This window comes from Oncorhynchus tshawytscha, linkage group LG02 (assembly GCF_018296145.1).
Source record: "Oncorhynchus tshawytscha isolate Ot180627B linkage group LG02, Otsh_v2.0, whole genome shotgun sequence".
Lineage (NCBI taxonomy): Eukaryota > Metazoa > Chordata > Actinopteri > Salmoniformes > Salmonidae > Oncorhynchus > Oncorhynchus tshawytscha.
The window spans coordinates 45,401,035-45,419,957 of NC_056430.1; the positions used below are offsets into that span (position 1 = coordinate 45,401,035).

Genomic DNA, 18,923 nt, shown 5'->3' on the forward strand with positions numbered 1-18,923 from the left:
GGTGAATAATGTATTGTGTCATTTTGGAGTCACCTTTTATTGTAAGTAAGAATAAAATATGTTTGTTAACACTACATTATTGTGGATGCTACCATGATTATGGACAATCATTAATTAATCCTGAATAATGAGTGAACAATGCTCCTCAACAACAACAACAAAAATGCTAACCTCTTATTGGTCATGTTGAGAGGTTCAAATGTCTTGGGGGTATGATCTTTGTTGCCTAAACCTTCTCACTCATTATCCACAATTCATTCATGATTATCCATAATTATAGTAGCAGCCACATTCATGTAGAAGTGTTCGGAAACTTATAAGCTTATTTACAATAAAAGTGACTCCAAAATATCACAATACATTTACCATTCATTTACCATTCATTTCTATTGGGCACAACAATCTGAAAACACAACCAAAACAAACCGCAAAAGCATCCAAGAAGTTTGTCGTCACTTGTAGTCATTGCATGCTAGGAATGCGACCAAATACTACAATTTTGATTACTTTAATACTACAAGTGAATTTGTCAAAATACGTATGACACCTTCAAAATGGGGGGACTAGATACATAGTGCTTTCATTTCTAAACAGTAAAACATGCATGAAAATACACTCAAATGAAACATTTAATCTCAAATCCAAAATGCTGGAATACAGAGCCAAATGAATCATTTTTGGTTTTTAGCATCATTATCCAACTAAATACTTAGGGGAGTGTACAGTGCCTTCAGAAAGTATTCACACCCCTTGACTTCTTCCACATTGTAACAATCGGAATTTAAAATTATTACATTGAGATGTCTCACTGGCCTACACACACAATATCAAAGTGTAATTATGTTTTCATAAACTTTTACAAATTTAAAAAGCAGAAATATCATGAGTCAATAAGTATTCAACCCATTTGTTATGGCTTACCAAGAAGACAGTGAATGTTCCCGAATGTCCGAGTTACAGTTTGGACTTAAATCTACGGCAAGACCTGAAAATGGCTGTCCAGCAATTTGATAGAGCTGGAATAATTTTGAAAAGTACAATGGACGAATGTTGCACAATCCAGGTGTGGAAAGCTCTTAAAGACTTAAAGCCAAATTACGCTTGATCCGAAAATGTGGTCAGAGGGTTTGTATGGAGGGTGTGATTCTAAGGCGGAGTCTCCTGAAGCGTGCAGAGGCCAAATCAAGCTCCGTACCGCATCGCTATGCGCCTCTCAAAATGTTTTAACAATGCGGACGGCTTCGCATTGACATGACTGATTTGAAGGTAGGTGGGGGCGACACGTCCTGTATAAACACAAACTCACTTCCTTGACAACAGCTCAGCGAAGCGCAAAAAGTATGTTTGCTCTGACTTCTGCGGAGGCCGCATCGCAGTAAATGCTGTATGGCTTGACCACGCAGCGCCTTTTACCCAGAAAGACCCTCGGCTGTAATCACAGCCAAAGGTGCCTAGAAAAAAGTATTGACTCGGGTGTGAATACTTATGTAAATGAGAGATTTCTGTATTTCATTTTCAATAAATGTGAAAACATTTCTAAAAACATGTTTCCACTTTGTCATTATGGGGTATTGTGTGTAGAAGGGTGAGATTAAAAATAAAAAATAAACGTTTTAATTCAGGCTGTAACAAAATGTGGACTAAGTCAAGGGGTACGAATACTTTCTGAAGTCACTATGTGTATAATATATTTATATGACTGAATATATATCCGATATTTCACCATCCATTTCTGACCATTTCATCTTTATTGGGGGCTGCAACAGCCTACAGGAGTACATGATGAGCTCTGATTTAGTGACTTTGTCAAAATCCATCTCACTCGTCTCGTCAGTCCAGGAAACAATTCTATGGTGAAGTGAGGTGGGGGGTTAGGTGAAGTGGTGGCTTACGTACACGTGTGACCATCCCCAAAAAGATAACAGCATTGAGGGTGACATAACTGCCATTGAACTGCCATTAGATGAATAAACGCAGGAGTCTATTCCTTAAAAAAAGGCCCATAAGTCCACTCTGTAAACACTATCGATCGCTCCCCCACTCCTATGGTTGGCAGGTGTGATGGGTTGAGACTGAGGCCACTGGAGGTCCTTAGAGTTAGTTACTGAGTGAAGGAGGTACCACAAAGAGGAACGCTTGAGAGAGAGGAAGGCTGATTTCGGGGGTTAGTGTGTCCATTTCAGTTCCTCCTCCCCTCCCCTGCTCAGTGCATGCTGGCCGACGACATGGCGATGGCCTCCTGGATCTCCCGCACCATGATGATGCGCGTGAGCATGTGCTCCACCTGCTCACTCGTGATTGGCTGAGTGGAGTACCATATGGGACTGTTGGGCGCCACGACGGGCTCTGGCGTCAGGTAGTACGCGTCGTTACGCCCCTTAGCACTCTGGGGACTGAGCGAGACGGGAGGGTTAGACGTTGATTGGGTCATTAGAAATGCATCAAAGAGCTCCTGTAGAAGTTGATGTTCTGGTGTGTATTTAACACCATGGAAAACGTCACCCTGTGCAAAGGCATCCTCTTAGCGACTAGATATGTCGGGGGGGGGGGTCATTACTCACCATTTGAAGAGGTAAAAATCATACAGCTTAATTGGGCATCGCAGAGGGTTCTCAGGATCCTCAGCCTGCTCCTCATACATGTCATCGGTCACTGCAAAGTTCAAACATCACAGAGGTCAGAGGTGATCATCAGCAAGTAGTGATGGGGATTATGGACCTCAATGTTGACAAACTTGGGTCGGTCAGAGAGGCGCAAAGAATTTGCCCCAAAGGGAAAGTTTTGAATGTATGGAACACATAGCTGACCAATACCAGTTAGTCGGTGACTGGGAAAATGGAAATCCAGTCTAACTAAAATATATAAAGCTTAATTTGTATTTATTATGAACTCTAAAGATGACTTCACCTTTCTGCCCTGCATGGTGTGTTCCTAAGGGCCCATGGCCCTTCAGATAGCGGATACTGGTGCTCTTATCCTTTGGGTTGGACGGGTTCTTCTTCGTGTGCCTCAGCACTTTGGAGAAGGCCACCTTCATGTGCTGCTCTACCGTTGTTAGACGGAAATACCTACAGGAGAGAGAATCGTTTAACACAAACACACACACGCAACAGACAAAACCCGGCATTCACACACATCAGCTACCCTGCATCCATCAAAACAGCAGCCAATAGGCCTGATGACATGAATGCTACAAAGGATTACAATTATATTGTGACTTAGCAAGTACAAGGGTCGTTCCATTTCATTTCAATCGCACCACCTTGGATTTGAACGAAACGTTCTATGTGTATTTGCCCATGGTAGAAGTGGTCAGAAAGTAACTTTTTTTCAAAACATTTCGGAGATGGAGGAACTCAAAGTCGAGCCATTTTGCATACCACACCATGACACATCCATGTCTTCGTCACTGGAAAAGATAAACGGTTGAGTTTAATATAATTTTAAAGTTGACAAACAATTTACTATTTTATAATTTCTTGCATAAAATGTTGAATAAATATTTTGAAAATGAATATTAAAGTTAAAAAATATATATTATTTAAAAAAACAATGCATCTGCAATTAACAGACATACACAAATCATGACAACCACCCTGTATTCAAGAGCATGCCATGTTTCAACAGTAGGCGGGCACAACAAACACTTCAGATGATGTAAAACAGAATCTAAAATTACAACATATGCATATACATTTTATTTAAATTTCAGAAACAAGAAAATATTTTGACAACCGTGTGTCTGTAAGCTTTTAAATTATATCAAAGTTAAGCGTTTATCTTTTCCAGTGATGAAGACATGGATGTCTCGTGACAAGGTGGGGTATGCAAAATGGGTCAACGTCGAGCATTAATGATTTGGCATTCAGGTCCAAAAAGTCACTTTCTGACCACTTGGGACAAATATGCATGGAAGGTTTCGTTCAAATCAAAAGGGGTGCGGTCAAAAAGCGATTGAAATCCAATGGAATGACCCACAAGTCTATTGGGTGAACAGGAGACATTAGTACAATGAGTATGAAATAAGAATCATGTGTCCAGTATGACTCACTTAGTGTTGAAGAACATGAGTGTTGTGAGCAGCGTGGCTGGTGAGTGGGCACCCAGCTGTTTACACTCCCACAGCATCTCCTCTGTCACGTGACTGGGAATGATGTACCCTGGGAGGAGAGAGCAGAGTGGCCAATCACCATACATTCTCCTCTCAAGAGACAGCAAGCAGCCCAAAACACAGAAATGTACTCAGGTATGGAAGTCACAACGTTTTGACCCTTAGGTCTTTAGCGGTTTCTTCCCCATACTCTCTCTTGAATTTACACCCGGAAACAGAAACCGATTGTATCTTACCAAGTGGATGGATGACAGGCCTCCACTCGTCCAGGGCTTTGTGTAACCACTGGGAGAAGCGTGTGTAGTACTGGTCAGAGAAGATATCATCCACCCGTCCGTTTTCAAAGAGGTACTGCCAGCAGAAAATAGAGAACGGCATTAACAACCTCAGTCAACTGTAATACACTTAAGTCAGTATCTTGTATTGTGTATGCGCGCAGTGGTGTAAAGTACTTGAGTAAAAATACCTTAAGGTACTACATAAGTTGTTTTTTGGTGTATCTGTACTTTACTATTTATATTTTTGACAACTTTTACTTTACTACATTACTGAAGAAAATAATGATACTTTTTACTCCATACATTCTCCCGACACCCAAAAGTACTCGTTACATTTTGAATGCTAAGCAGGACAGAAAAATGGTCCAATTCACTCACTTCAAGAGAACAACCCTGGTCATCCCTACTGCCTCTGATCATGTGGATTCACTCAACACAAATGCTTTGTTTGTGAATGATGTCTGAGTGTTGGAGTGTGCCCCTGGCTATCAGTAAATATTTATTAAAAAATAAAAACACTTTTTTATTTTAAAGGGGCCATCTTGTTTGCTTAATATAAGGAATGTGAAATGATTTATCTTCTCATGGCTGGGGGCAGTATTGAGTAGCTTGGATGAATAAGGTGCCCAGAGTAAACTGCCTGCTACTCAGGCCCAGTTGCTAATATATGCATATTATTAGTAGATTTGGATAGAAAACACTCTGAAGTTTCTAAAATGGTTTGAATGATGTCTGTGAGTATAACAGAACTCATATGGCAGGCAATAACCTGAGAAAAAAATCCAACCAGGAAGTGGGAAATCTGAGGTTTGTAGTTTTTCAAGTCATTGCCTATCGAATATACAGTGTCTATGGGGTCATATTGCACTTCTTTATACTTCAACTAGATGTCAACAGTCTTTAGAACCTTGTTTGAGGCTTCTACTGTGAAGGAGGGGGGAATGAGAGCTGATTGAGTCAGGGGTCTGGCAGAGTGCCATGAGCTCATTCAGGCGCGCTCCCGTGAGAGCGACCTGCGTTCCATTGCAATTCTAAAGACAAAGGAATTCTCCGGTTGAAACATGATTGAAGATTTATGTTAAAAACATCCTAAAGATTGATTCTATACATCATTTGACATGTTCTACAAACTGTAATGGAATTTTTTGACTTTTCGTCTGGCCTGGATTTGTGAACTCAAGGCACGAACAAAAAGGAGGTATTTGGACATAAATTATGGACTTTATCAAACATTTATTGTGGAACTGGGATTCCTGGGAGTGCATTCTGATGAAGATCATCAAAGGTAAGTGAATATTTATAATGCTATTTCTGACTTCTGTTGACTCCACAACATGGCGGATATCTGTATGGCTTGTTTTTGTGTCTGAGCGCTGTACTCAGATTATTGCATGGTGTGCTTTTTCTTTAAAAAAAAATTGAAATCTGACACAGCGGTTGCATTAAGGAGAAGTTTATGCATAATATGAAGTTCCATGCATAACACTTGTATTTTCAACATTTTTGATGAGTATTTCTGTAAATTGATGTGGCTCTGCAAAATCACTGGATGTTTTAGAAGCAAAACATTACTGAACGTAACGCACCAATTTAAACTGAGATTTTTGGATATAAATATGAACTTTATCGAACAAAACATACATGTATTGTGTAACATGAAGTCCTATGAGTGTCATCTGATGAAGATCAAAGGTTAGTGATTAATTTTCTCTATTTCTGCTTTTTGTGACTCCTCTCTTTGGCTGGAAAAATGGCTGTTTTTCTGTGACTAGGTACTGACCTAACATAATCGTATGGTGTACTTTCCTCGTAAAGCCTTTTTGAAATCGGAGACGGTGGTGGGATTAACAACAAGTTTATCTTTAAAATGGTGTAAAATACTTGTATGTTTGAGGAATTTTAATTATGAGATTTCTGTTGTTTTAAATTTGGCGCCCTGCACTTTCACTGGCTGTTGTCATATCGATCCCGTTAGCGGGATCTAAGCCATAAGAAGATTATACGTACTTTTGATACTTAAGTACATTTAAAACCAAATACTAATTTTCCATTAAGGTATATTTACTTTACTCAAATATGACAATTGGGTACTTTTGCCCACAACTGTCTGTGTGTGTGTGTGTGTGTGTGTATTGAGGATGTCAGTGAAAATGCATCCTTTCTGTACGGATATGTGAATTCCATTGAGAGAGTGTGTGTAGTAGCGGTACGTGTACCTTCTGTATACACAGGAAGATGTAGTAGAGGGCATCAGGCTCAAACTGTTCTCCTTCCAACCCCCGGGCCTCTTGGGTCATAAGGGCCAGAGCCACGTTGAGCTCAGCCACCGCACTCGACACCAGGTCCTCCTGGAAGCGCAGTGCCTGACGACCTGCACAGAGAGACACGGGGAGAGAAAAAGGTCAGATGAATATGGTCATTTAGATGACGTTTTTATCCAAACTCCAACTAAGAGAACTGTCAATGTTCAGAGTGGAATTTATTCAGTATTCGGGAATCAAACCAACAAGACAGACAGGAAGGAGAGGATAACAGAGATAAGTAAACATACTTGGAGAGGGCGGTTTAATGAGTGAGTGGGAGTCTGTGTTGTGTTGACTCACGTCCGATGGGTGCCAGCTTGTTCTGCTCTTCCTTGTCCAGCTCTGTGTTCTTGCGCTGGACCCAGAGGCGCCACACATCCATGCCCTCCTCAGGCTTCAGGGAGACAGGCAGCAGCAGCTCCTGGGGGGCCTCCACCTGTGACTCTGACTCCACATGACTCTGCAGGGGGACACACAGGAAGTTAAAATGTTAACACGCACACCACCATGCGTCTTCAATTTGTGGTTTACCCTGTGAGTTGACTTCATTGTAGAAAATAAATTCCACACACAAAATTACTGGATATTTCTACACAAACACGTTAAAAAAATGTAAACTAGGCAAGTCAGTTAAGAACAAATTATTATTTACAATGACGGCCTAACCCGGCCCAATTGTGCGCCGCACTATGGGACTCCCAATCACGGCCGGATGTGACGCAGACTGGATTTGAACCAGTGACTGCAGTGACGCCTCTTGCACTGAGATGCAGTGCCTTAGACCGCTGCGTCACTCGGGACATTTAACTAGTGACATGGAAATTTGCTTCCAAAACACCACAATAGGCTAAAGTGTTACACTAGTCAAGCCAATCATCCCCTTCTTAACTGGGTGAGACTACAGCCTAAATTTATGTCATTGTTGTGGAAAACCTTGGAATCGGAGTCAAAGACAAAGTCAAGGTCTAACCCAGGTAATGTAGGTCCTGTTCTGACCTGTAGGTGGAGCTGTTGCTCTTGGTGTTCCTGCTGCTGCTGGGGGTCCCAGATGTGGAGCTGCTGCGTGGCGTTGTAAGCCCCTCCCACCGTCTGCACCACCACAGGGCCGTGGATGTTCCCGTTCATGAACTGCGCCGGGAAAAGCGTCTGCACCACTTCGTCGTTTGTCGTCGTCTCGGAGACTGACACCGTGGTGCCCGACTGGACGGACCCAGTCCCCGACGACGAGGAGTGGGCCACCCTATTGTCCTTGTTGTCGTGGTGACCAGAGGAGGACACCTGCATTGTGTTGTAAGCCTCCTGGGGGATGGCGATGTGATGCACGCCCCCCTGCTGCCCCCCGGAGTACACAGGGATGGTCCAGGTCTCCCCAGCAGGGCCTGTGATGGTACCTGTGGTGCTGTACAGGTGGGTGCTGTCCACAGTAAGCAGGTCGGGCCGGAGGGACAGGAACTGCTGTTGCTGCCCCTGCCCCTGGGGGAGGGCCAGGACCACTTGCTGGCCCTGCTGGCCCTGAGGGAGGGAGTACGACACCTGGATGGGGACGTCCACCTTGCGCTTCTTGGCAGGTTGGAGGACGCTGTTACCCGCCCTCCTCTCTGCCTCCCGGGGAGAGCCCTGCTGTTGCTGGGGAGACATGGCCTCTACTGTCTGGAACTGGATCTGCTGCCCACCCTGTAGTTGAATATGTTGACCACCCGGTAGCTGAATGTGCTGGATTTGTTGCCCGCCTTGTAGCTGAATTTGTTGCCCCCCTTGAAGTTGGATGTGTTGACCCCCTTGAAGTTGGATGTGCTGACCCCCTTGAAGTTGGATGTGCTGACCCCCTTGAAGTTGGATCTGCTGACCCCCTTGAAGTTGGATCTGCTGACCCCCTTGAAGTTGGATCTGCTGACCCCCTTGAAGTTGGATCTGCTGACCCCCTTGAAGTTGGATCTGCTGACCCCCTTGAAGTTGGATCTGTTGGCCACCCTGTAAGTCCCCTTGAAGCTGGATGTGTTGGCCTCCTTGGAGCTGAATTTGCTGACCCCCTTGTAGTTGAATATGCTGGATTTGTTGACCGCTTTGTAGTCTAATCTGTTGACCTCCTGACACTGCTGCCACCAACTGGGCCTGGATCTGAAAGCCACAGAACAAATACCTGAGCCTGGTGTATACAAAACCAACATATTTACCTGGTTAGTAAAGGACATGGGGTGAGTGTGTGTACTCAATAATGCAGAGTGCTACGCGTGTACCTGCTGGTGCTGCTCCTCTGTGAGCTCTCCTTGCTGGACCAGCTGTGCTGCTGTGGGGATGCCCTGGAGGTCCACCGTCTGACCCTGCTGTCCCTGGATCTGCACCTGACCACAGATGTAAGGAGAATAAACACAGTGCATCATACACTTCTGTCACATCCACCATGCGTTACATGCCACATGGCTGAGGGTGTGTTTCCGACAACTGCATTTTCAACTGATCCTTTTGGTTATAGGCCCTGGATGTCGATAAGAAGGCCATTCAGTCCAGTCTGGAAAATAATTTAGTGGGAATACAAGTACAGGCCTCACCTGTACTTGTATCTGCTGCTCAGACCCCTGGTGCACACCAGCAGCCATCTGGGGTGAGATCTGTGCAGAGTTCACCTGCACCTGTTCATCCACAAGAGAAAATCAATCAATCACAGAGCAAAAGTGAAAATGATAGCAGCAATAAGATAGGTAGTACCAATGTTGAAGTATGAGTTGGGCTTTACTCTCAATTTAGTAAAGTGATCTGTTCTTCAAAGTATATAGACTAGATGAGGGTAATGGGCACAAACGCAGCCTGAGGTGTATTCAAAAGAACTGAACTACTGGAGGAACCACATAAGGTCTCTCCTCTTACCGGACAGGCCAGCTCCAGCAGCGAGCCAGCCACCTCAGTGCTGTCTGTGTAGACACAGTTGCCCCCCTGCTGGTACACCATGGTGGTGGTGTCACCGTCCTGCTGGCTGAACTCCTGCAGTGCCTCGGGGCCCTTGTTGGCCAGAGACTCCAGGAACTCCTTCATACGGTGCTGGGGCACACTGCGGGCCTTCTGACGCACATACTCGTCAAACGAGACTACACCGCTCTCTACGGGCTCGTTCATGACAAGTCACTATGCCCTCCACGGCACCTTCTGAGGAAGGAGGGGACATACGATGCATTCAAGACAACTGGGAACTAAGAAAAAAACTAGGTAAAATCATGAGGTCTGTGATCTTCAGGTTGGAAAGAGTTCCCGACTTGGAATTCCAAGTTGGATGACCCTTCAAAAGATTTTCCCAGTTGGAGCTTGTTTTTCTCTGAGTGCCCAGTTGTTTTGAATGCAGCAATTGTTCACACACCTATACAGCATCACAGCTCAGGACTGCATGTCATTTAACTCTGGTATCAATTAAGACTACAGCCCCTGTCATCAGTACAGCCTAACATCTCAAAGTCTAGTATACATTTAATGGCCAAGCTACCTAACTGTTTGCATTAGAGGGGAAGGTGATGCGAGATGGGGCCAAAGCGCACAAGCAAACCCCTTTCCTTGACGAACTTTGAACCAATTATTACGCGATCTGATCACCTGGCACTATGTTCTGAACACTGTCCCAAAAAAGCAATATGCTGTTGTGGTCAATGACGTGTACATCATTGGTTGTGGTATACAGTATCTGTCTATGAAACAAATATGATCGTTATTATTACTATGATGTAATGATTAGCTAGCTAGTTACATGCACTACTGGGGCAGTGTAAGGAGCCATCAGCCTCTATCATTTGCCATATATCACATGATTACTTTTGCTTATGTTTTTTGTCTATTTCTAGCTGCAAAGTTCAGCTAGCTACAATAATCCCACAATCTGAATAAAGTTAACATTTCAACAACGAATAAATTGTCTTTGAGTGATAGATATACGTGCAACTTGTGGTATGTATTCTATAATAGCTAGCTAGCAAGTTGCTAACGTTAGCTGGCTAACTAGCTACCAGTGCATCTTCCCATGCTACCTTAAATAAAACCAAAACCCCTCCGTTCCGCCAAGACACAGCGTTCAAAAATAAAACGCGATAAACTCCAAGTAAATTGCGTTCCAAATGACATTTGTAAAGTCTTCATTTTATAGCGATGGAATAAATTTCAAGAATTATGAATTTAAACAGCTAGCTAGCCAACTAAACAATATCATAACGTTAGCTTGCTAGCTTGCTACGTCGTGTGAGTATTTAAGCGATATTTACCCTGCTTTCGATGAGAACAATATGGGGGTAATCCACACAAATTTGTCTCGCTCACAGTTTCTCCAGCAGAATTCTGAGCGTTTGGCGATAATATTTGTCTAACTATTCAGAGGAAAGTATTTCATCAATAGAGAGAATTATGGAAGTAGGCCCGATGGAACAACGTGAATCCCCGGACTTCTGTGACACTCAACCGCCGCATCAGACAGAGCGAGTAGGTCGCGACGCTCATTCGGCTACACCGCAAATTCTCCACTTGCTAAGGCTAGGTAACGACACATTTCATATTTACGGGAACGAGCATCGCGGGCCCCCGAGACAGTACATTGGTGACACAGCAGGCAACTATTTTCTTATTGCACGACATACATATTTGATAGTAATTATGAATAGGGTGTAAAATTAGATAAATAAGATCATGTCAACATACACTTACATATGAGAGGAAACTGTGTGTGTGTGTGGTAATGCATCCAATGATACATAATTGACTGTAGTAGTGCCGCTGTACCTATGCTGTGTAATGTTAGCCAAGCAATAGCCAAGTACAATTACATAGGAAAAAAACCTACACGTCTATCACGAATATTAAATACAATTATATTTGAACTCGGTCTACTCCGCTGATTATTTGTGGGGTTGGTAAAATATCCACAGCCAAGTATTACTAAACCAACTTTAAAACTCGGGTCTCTGAAAAGTAGGATAAATAAAACAAAAATGTCGACCCACTGAAGAACCAAACACAAAGACAACCAGCAAAGTAAGTTCAAATGTAATTTGCTTCAAAATGTATAGCAATAATTGGTATCACAGTCTGATTTATTAGGCAACATTGAATACATCCCATTAATTGTCCTTGTCCTCTCCCTTCTGTTCTTTCTATCATTTTGCTCTAAAGTCTCTTATCTCTATTATTTATTCCTTCTGTACAGTCAATGAGTTGTGTTGAGACCTTGTGACAATACACTTTAAATAAAGTTTGACATTACTTGTAACTATTCAAGCGAATTTATTTATCTGCACTTCTGTACGTTTGAACACATCAGCACCTGTATTGGAGTCCTGCTCGCCCCCGCGACATATAGATCGCGCGTATGTACGCGAACAGCTCTCGCAATGTTATAGTACAGAACCCAAACAAATATCCTCCTTATTGTCGTGGGTTTACCTGTTACAATGGCCAACCAAACATCTCCTTTAAATTAGGATGTGACTTGTAAATCCTCCCAGGCCCAGCCTTTTTTTATTTAACTAATAATTTGCACTTTTCTTTTAACATTTCATTTATCAATTTCCTACACATTTGTTGGAAGGTAGGCACCATTTTACATTCATATTGAATGGGTATGCACATATTCTCACGACTACTCGCTAGGAAAGGGTCACGAGTAGGGCATGGATGCAAGCAGATAAGATGTGCTGCAGTTTTGATGCTCAGTATGAGGATATGTAAGGCCTATTATATTCAACGAATCAAGAAGTTGTAGAGGATCAATGAGTAGAAACATAGAGGCAGAATATGCTGTCCTCATATTGAATCCCCTCCATACTTATTTTTTCAGTGAATAATGAACTCTGAAGGTTTTCTTACAACCCTGGTTCTTAAAGTAGAAATCCATTCCCCCAAAATATATTTGAGTATTTTTTAAAAATCAGTCCACTGTTGATACAGTCCCCAAACGTTTTCCATGTCAGCAGTCACATTTTCAAGATATTGGACTTCCAAGAAGCAAATTGTCACTGGCCACATGATGATGCAAAATGCAATATCTTGAAAACTTTACTGCTGACATGCAAAATATGTTGGTGCTGTATGAACAGTGGACTAATTTTAAAAAATTTGGCACAACAAATGTACATTGCAATAGCTAAATTAGTTGCACATGTAATACCGTGCTTGTCATTCAGAAAGAAATCCTCATGAAAATACATAGGCTGTTTTGTAATAATTCCTCAATTGCGGAGGGGGAAAAAATCCATATGTTTAAAAAGCCTATGTTTTAATGTCGAAATGAGTGTTAAACTTACTGTTAAGGTAAATAACTTAATTTGGATGCTTACACACTGTTTTCTGCATAAAGGTTAATTTAGATTAGAGGTTAATATTCAAGGTTCATTTGGACGTATAACTTTTTGTGTGTATGTGCCTTTAAACAGGAATACAACTGCCCCAGTCTGCCTTAAAGAGCCAGGCATGTGCCAGTGAGGGCCTACCCCTGCTCTACCCACAACAGGCTGCCTCTCCGCTCTCTTAAGGTGGACCAGAAGAGATGTGCTGCATGTGTATAGTACCTTGCTGGGACAGTGGACAGGAAAGAGTTAATTCCCACGGTCTCTCCTCTAGCCTCTCTATGATCCCATGGAGGGCTGTCAAGTGGATATGTTCATGGCTCCATTCCCCAGAACACTTGTAATAGACCTCATCACACCTAATAATATGGTACACATACCACAGGAGGCTGCTGAGGGGAGGGCGGCTCATAATAATGGCCAGAACAGAGCGAATGGAATGGCATCAAACACATGGAAACTATGTGTTTGATGTATTTGATACCATTCCACCTATTCCGCTCCAGCTATTACCACAAGCCGACGTGTCCTCCCCAATTAAGGTGCCACCAACCTCCTGTGACACACACATCGCACCACTCATACTCAAGTTAATTCACGAGGTGTGTATGATGAGAGGTGGGATGTTTCTTTTATCACAAGTTGTACACAATTACATGAGGTCAACCTGTTTTGAACTGTTCACAGCATACAGAACAAAGGGCACTATGTTACGATTGTGGAATGAGAGGCCTTCTCATGGAATATTGCTGCTTAGTTTGTAGTATATAATAATTTTAGTGTGTACAGTTTATTGCGCGTGGGAGTGTAAAAGAGTATGTCTTATTTTCTGTAAGCTAGTCTGTGTTTGTTGGCTGACAGTGTCACCAGAGCGGTATACTTCGAGTGAAGCTGGATCTACAGGGGTGTCTAAAGATAGTCATCTTCAGTTAGCTTCCCATTCCAGCTCAGGCTTCATCCATACTACAACGGTGGATATTGCTTGTCAGCATGCCGCTTACTCTGGCAGGTTTGTAACTGCGTGTGCATGTTGCACGTGGCTAGTCGAACGCCAAACTCTTCTTTTTGACAATGCTGAAACTCAAACCTGGGCAATTCACTGCCACATATTTTGGTCCAAGCAAGTCTCTTCTTCTTAGTGGTGTCCTTTAGTATTGTTTTTTTTCTTCCAGCAATTCGACCATGAAGGCCTGATTCACACAGTCTCCTCTGAACAGTTGATGTTGAGATGTGTCTGTTACTTGAACTCTGTGAAGCATTTATTTGGGCTGCAATCTGAGGTGCAGTGCAGTTAACTTTAATGAAATTATCCTTTGCAGCAGAGAAAACTCTGGTTATGTTTCACTATATTGGATCACTCCAATATATTGGTATCACTCCGCGGCGGAGGGATACATCCGAGGTGAGGATTTACTGATTTACTCCCATGTACACCTGTGTCACGGCTGGGGTCCGGCCCCTATATATAGACCGTCCGTACGGTTTGAGTTACAAACTTTCTGAAGTTTGCTTGGTAAGTCACTGGTAAGTGTAATATCTTGCGTGGAAGTATACTCACTGGCTGTTTGCAGTGGAGCAGCTGGCCACTTGTCCAGCCCCTCCTCTTGGGTGCTCCACTCGCTGCTCACGGTTGATCTGTATCTTTACTGTTACTCCATCATATGGTGCGGTATTTACTGCTTGGATATTAAACCAGCTAGGTAATATTGCAGTTGGTGTAAAAAAACAACACAAAAAAACACAATCGAATCCATTACCTGGTTGCTGTTTGTCTGCCTGTTTTTCCCACACGGGTCTTCCCTGTATTTGCAGAGGAACTGGGTAATTGATCCCTCACCGGGTTCCGATTCCTCCAAGCGGGTCATGACAAGCTCTCCCAGGGCGTCGGACCCTTGCTCCGTGGCCTTGCTGGCTTGGCTGAGTTTATGGCTTCCCTTTGTGACAGGTGTGATGGTGGCGTCCCCCCTGGAGATCCGCATACCTCGTGTATGCACTGCCTGGGTTTGAGCCATGCGGGGAGGGCAGTGGAGCGCCCTACTGGATGCCAGTTTTGTGTGGTGTTCTCAGAAAGCCTGCCACTGGTGCGATTGGGGTCCATGCGCGAGTGGGTCGGCCAGGCTCGGGCTCAAGCTGGGGACGAACTCCCTCCCTCAGGAGTGGTGTGCCTGCGAGCTGTTAGTCACTCTACTGGGCCCACTACCCCTCCCAGGAAGCGTGCCGGAGCAGAGCCCATCTGCTGCCAGTCCTGGACGGGGGCAGAAGTCGGACCGCTGGGACCACCTTGAACGGAGGGCGCATGCCCTGCGTCAGGAGGTTGATAGGTTCGATGGTGATGACAGCTGTTCCCTGTTGGCCAGTGATAGGCTGTTTCTGGGGGACAATACTGGCACTGTTCACCACCGTGAGCAGGGCTACCAGGCAGACAGGCCATCAGAAGCCGGCGGTGGGGCTTCATCGCCCCCAGCAGCTTGAGGGGCTATGAGGGGCTATGCGGGGCCTACTCACTCGGGTAGCCACTGCACTGGACATCAAACTGGTGAACAGTGATGACTCTCCATCTGTCCCCATCTCTGCTGAGTTCCGCGAGGCCTTGCAGGAGAGCTGGGCCTCTGCCAGGAGGCGCTTCTGACTCACAGCAGGGACTGGACCATGGAGTTTTGTGGCGGGTGCAGAGTCACTCATCTTCCGGGAGTACCCGACCGTGGATACCATGATAGCTGCCATGGTCCTCCCGGACCGGGCGATTATAGGCCGGTACCCGCAACTGAAGCCGGGACCCCCCCAGAGTCTTTGATGCGGACTTGAAAGCCACATGTGGGTCCCTCTGCTCTCTTGGTCGCCTTACCTACCTGCAGACTCTGTTGCCCCAGATCCAGGGGGGCACAGAGGAGCTCCTCCAGGAAGCAATGGAGGTGTCACGCCTGCTTTCCCTCCTCCAGAGGGATGTGGCCCACTCCAAAGGACGGGACATGGCGCAGGTGGTTACCTCCCGACGCAATCTCTGGCTGGCCCAATCCCGTCTGCCACTCTCGCCATCACCCCAGGGCTGACCTTTGGCATAGGGGTTAATGACATTCTGGAGCAGACCGATAAGGTTCGCAGGGACCGGGAGACCCTGAGACAGTCCACCCACCAGCACCCGAATGACGGTGGGGTCCCTCTCCTGCCCCATGCCTCATGCTGAGGAACGACAGCGATGGAACAGTGTGCGGTGGAACAACAACCTGTCAACCATCACTGCCAAAGGGACGTGCCTGGGGGACCCAGGGGGGACTCTGGGCGCCAGAGGAAAGGCGAGCCCCAGCAGGACCCCTGACATACCCTTCCCCGGCCTCTTCTCCTGGTCACAAATGTGCAAAGTGGGAGGAGTGTGTAGAGTCCCCATGGGTGTTGTCCACAATGCTCGAGGGGTACCAACTCCAATTCCGGTGCCGGACCCGGTCCTTCAGGGTTCTTCGTGTCACCACGGTGGTCGACCCCCCCTGAAGAAAGCCCTCCGGCTGGAGATCTCCTCACTCATGGACAAGGGTACCATCCACAGGATCGAGAGTTCAGAACATCTAGGTGAGTTCTCCTCCACTTATTTTGTGGTGCCAAAAAGAGATGGAGGGTTTTGACCGATTCTGGACCTCCGCAACCTCAATGGGTACTTAAAGGTACTGAGGTTCCACATGCTGTCCCCAGCCCGCGTGTTGCAGGCCATGTCCAGGGACCAGTGGTTTGTGATGCTGAGGAATGCGTATTTCCATGTTCCTGTTCACCCATCTCATTGGCAGTACCTGCGATTCGCTTTCGAAGAGAGGGCTTACGAATTCATGATTCTTCCTTCGGCCTCTCCTTGGCATCCCGCACTTTCACAAAGTGGCACCTCTCACGTCCCGAGGGTTGTTGATCCTCAATTACCTGGACGATTGGCTGATTAGTGCCCCAACCAGGACCCAGGTCCTGTCAGACAGAGACATGCTCCTGACCCACGTCAGCGGGCTGGCATTACTGTAAACGACAAGAAGAGTCGTCTGACGCCAACCCAGAGGGTGGCCTTCATTGGCATGGAACTGGACTAAGTTCTCATGAGAGCACGACTGCCCACCAGAAGGGTTCAGGCGATCTTATCTTGCCTCAATCTGCCAACACCTGTTGATTCCCAGGGCCTGCTCCATCTCTGGCCTCTTCAACGGTGGTTCAACTTCCACACACTGCACCCGAAGCACCACCGTCTCCGCCAGCTGCGGGTGACTGCACAGTGCCTCCTGGCATTGTTGAGGTGACGCTGACACTCCTTTCTCTCAGGTGGGGTGGAGACGCTGAGGATGTGCCACCGGGAGCTGGTCAGCACAGACGCCTCCCAGTTCGGCTGGGGGGGGGGTGACCAAGGGCAGGTCGGCCAGCGGCTGTTGGCTACCCCCTTGGAGCGGGTACATCAATACATTAGAGCTCTGAGCTATACTGCTGGCCCTGCAGTCTTTCCTTCCACATCTGAAGGGAAGACATGTCCTGGTGAGAACGGACAACACCACAGTGGTGGCTTACATCAACCATCAGGGTGGACTGCGGTCGCACCACCTCCATGTTATGTTATTGGAGCTCCTTCTCTGGGCTCAGGGATGTCTACTGTCTCTACGTGTAGCACACATACCTGGCATCCTGAATGTGGCAGCGGATATGCTATCAAAGGAGGGCCCGCCACCTTCGGACTAGAGCCTACATCCCCAGGTGGTGCAGCACCTGTGGGACAAGTTTGGGAGGGCGCAGGTGGACCTGTTTGCCTCCCTGGACAATGTGCACTGCCCCCTGTGGTACTCCATGTCGGAGCCACCAGGGCCTCTGGGCTTGGATGCTCTGGCTCACGATTGGCCAGGGCTGGATCTTTACGCATTCCCTCCTTTTCCCCTGATCCAGGCTATGCTGGACAGGACCAGGTTGGCAGAGCATCGTCTGCTTCTGGTGGCCCCATACTGGCCCAGACAACTCTGGTTCAGCCTTCTCCTGTCGCTGTTGTCTGGGACACCTTGGCAACTTCCCCTGAGACGGGACCTGCTGTCTCAGGCCGGGGGAACTCTGTGGCATCCGAGGCCGCACCGCCTCAGTCTGTGGGCTTGGCCACTGAACGGCACCAATGGTCCATGTTAGGACTACAGGAGGGTGTAATGAACACCATGCAGAGCGCAAGGGCGCCGGCTACAACCGTGGTATAACAGTTGCGCTGGCGGTTGTTCTGCTCTTGGTTCACTGGTATTTGGTTGTGCCCGAGTCATGTGGGGTGCAATATGTCCTCTAATACCTGCAGTCTTGCTTGGAAGAGGACTTGACAGCCTCTACACTGAGAGAGTATTTGGCCACTATATCTGCCTGCCATGTGGGGCGGCAGATATAGGCCAGTGGGGTGCCATCCCTTGGTCTCCAGGTTTTGAAGGGGGTTCGTCGCCTAGTGAAACCAATATATCAAAGTGATCCAAATAGCTCACATAACCATGGTTACATACGTAACCTTCAGTCTTTCTTTCCTGTGCCTGTTCTCATGAGAGCCAGTTTCATCATAGCGCTTGATAGTTTTTGCGACTGCACTTAAAGAAACTTGAAAAGTTCTTGAAATTTTCCAGATTGACTGACCTTCATGTCTTAAAGTAATGATGGACTGTCGTTTTTCTTTACTTATTTATGGACTTGGTCTTTTACCAAATAGGGCTATCTTTTGTATACCACCCATTCCTTGTCACAACACAACTGATTGGCTCAAAAGCATTAAGAAGAAAATAAATTCCACAACTTAACTTTCAACAAGGCACATCTGTTAATTGAAATGCATTCCAGGTGACTACCTCATAATGCTGGTTGAGAGAATGCCAAGAGTGTGCAAAGCTGTCATCAAAGCAAAGGGTGGCTACTTTGAACAATCTCAAATATAAAATATATTTTGATT

The 18,923-nt window shown here is 45.7% G+C and overlaps 1 protein-coding gene and 2 pseudogenes across 2 annotated transcripts; 2 read left to right on the plus strand and 1 right to left on the minus strand.

The window, feature by feature from the left end:
• Positions 1 to 284: 284 nt before the first annotated feature.
• Positions 285 to 11,608, minus strand: LOC112244817 (transcriptional regulator QRICH1). Of its 2 annotated transcripts, none has more exons than XM_024412614.2 (12): positions 11,367 to 11,608; positions 9,558 to 9,833; positions 9,242 to 9,322; positions 8,930 to 9,034; positions 7,689 to 8,810; positions 6,993 to 7,152; positions 6,606 to 6,760; positions 4,348 to 4,462; positions 4,052 to 4,160; positions 2,908 to 3,068; positions 2,562 to 2,652; positions 285 to 2,393 (listed from the first exon to the last, which is right to left on the minus strand). In XM_024412614.2, the coding sequence occupies exons 2-12, from the start codon at positions 9,801 to 9,803 to the stop codon at positions 2,204 to 2,206; spliced, it is 2,535 nt and encodes an 844-aa protein (XP_024268382.2). In that variant the 5' UTR covers positions 9,804 to 9,833; positions 11,367 to 11,608; the 3' UTR covers positions 285 to 2,203. The 2 variants fall into 2 exon arrangements, with proteins under 2 accessions (XP_024268382.2, XP_024268381.2); XM_024412613.2 differs by lacking the exon at positions 11,367 to 11,608 and adding an exon at positions 10,931 to 11,263.
• Positions 11,609 to 16,146: 4,538 nt separating this feature from the next.
• LOC121839647 lies at positions 16,147 to 17,067 on the plus strand (annotated as a pseudogene).
• Positions 17,068 to 17,313: 246 nt separating this feature from the next.
• LOC121839651 lies at positions 17,314 to 18,591 on the plus strand (annotated as a pseudogene).
• The last annotated feature ends 332 nt before the right edge of the window (positions 18,592 to 18,923 follow it).

Coding starts and splice junctions, on each gene's coding strand:
- LOC112244817 (XM_024412614.2), bottom strand. CDS start 9,803: ATGAACGAGCCCGTAGAGAGCGGTGTAGTCTCGTTTGACGAGTATGTG. Junction 9,035..9,241: donor AGCAGCAGATACAAGTACAG/GTGAGGCCTGTA, acceptor ATCTGTGGTCAG/GTGCAGATCCAGGGACAGCA. Junction 6,761..6,992: donor CAAGCTGGCACCCATCGGAC/GTGAGTCAACAC, acceptor CTCTCTGTGCAG/GTCGTCAGGCACTGCGCTTC.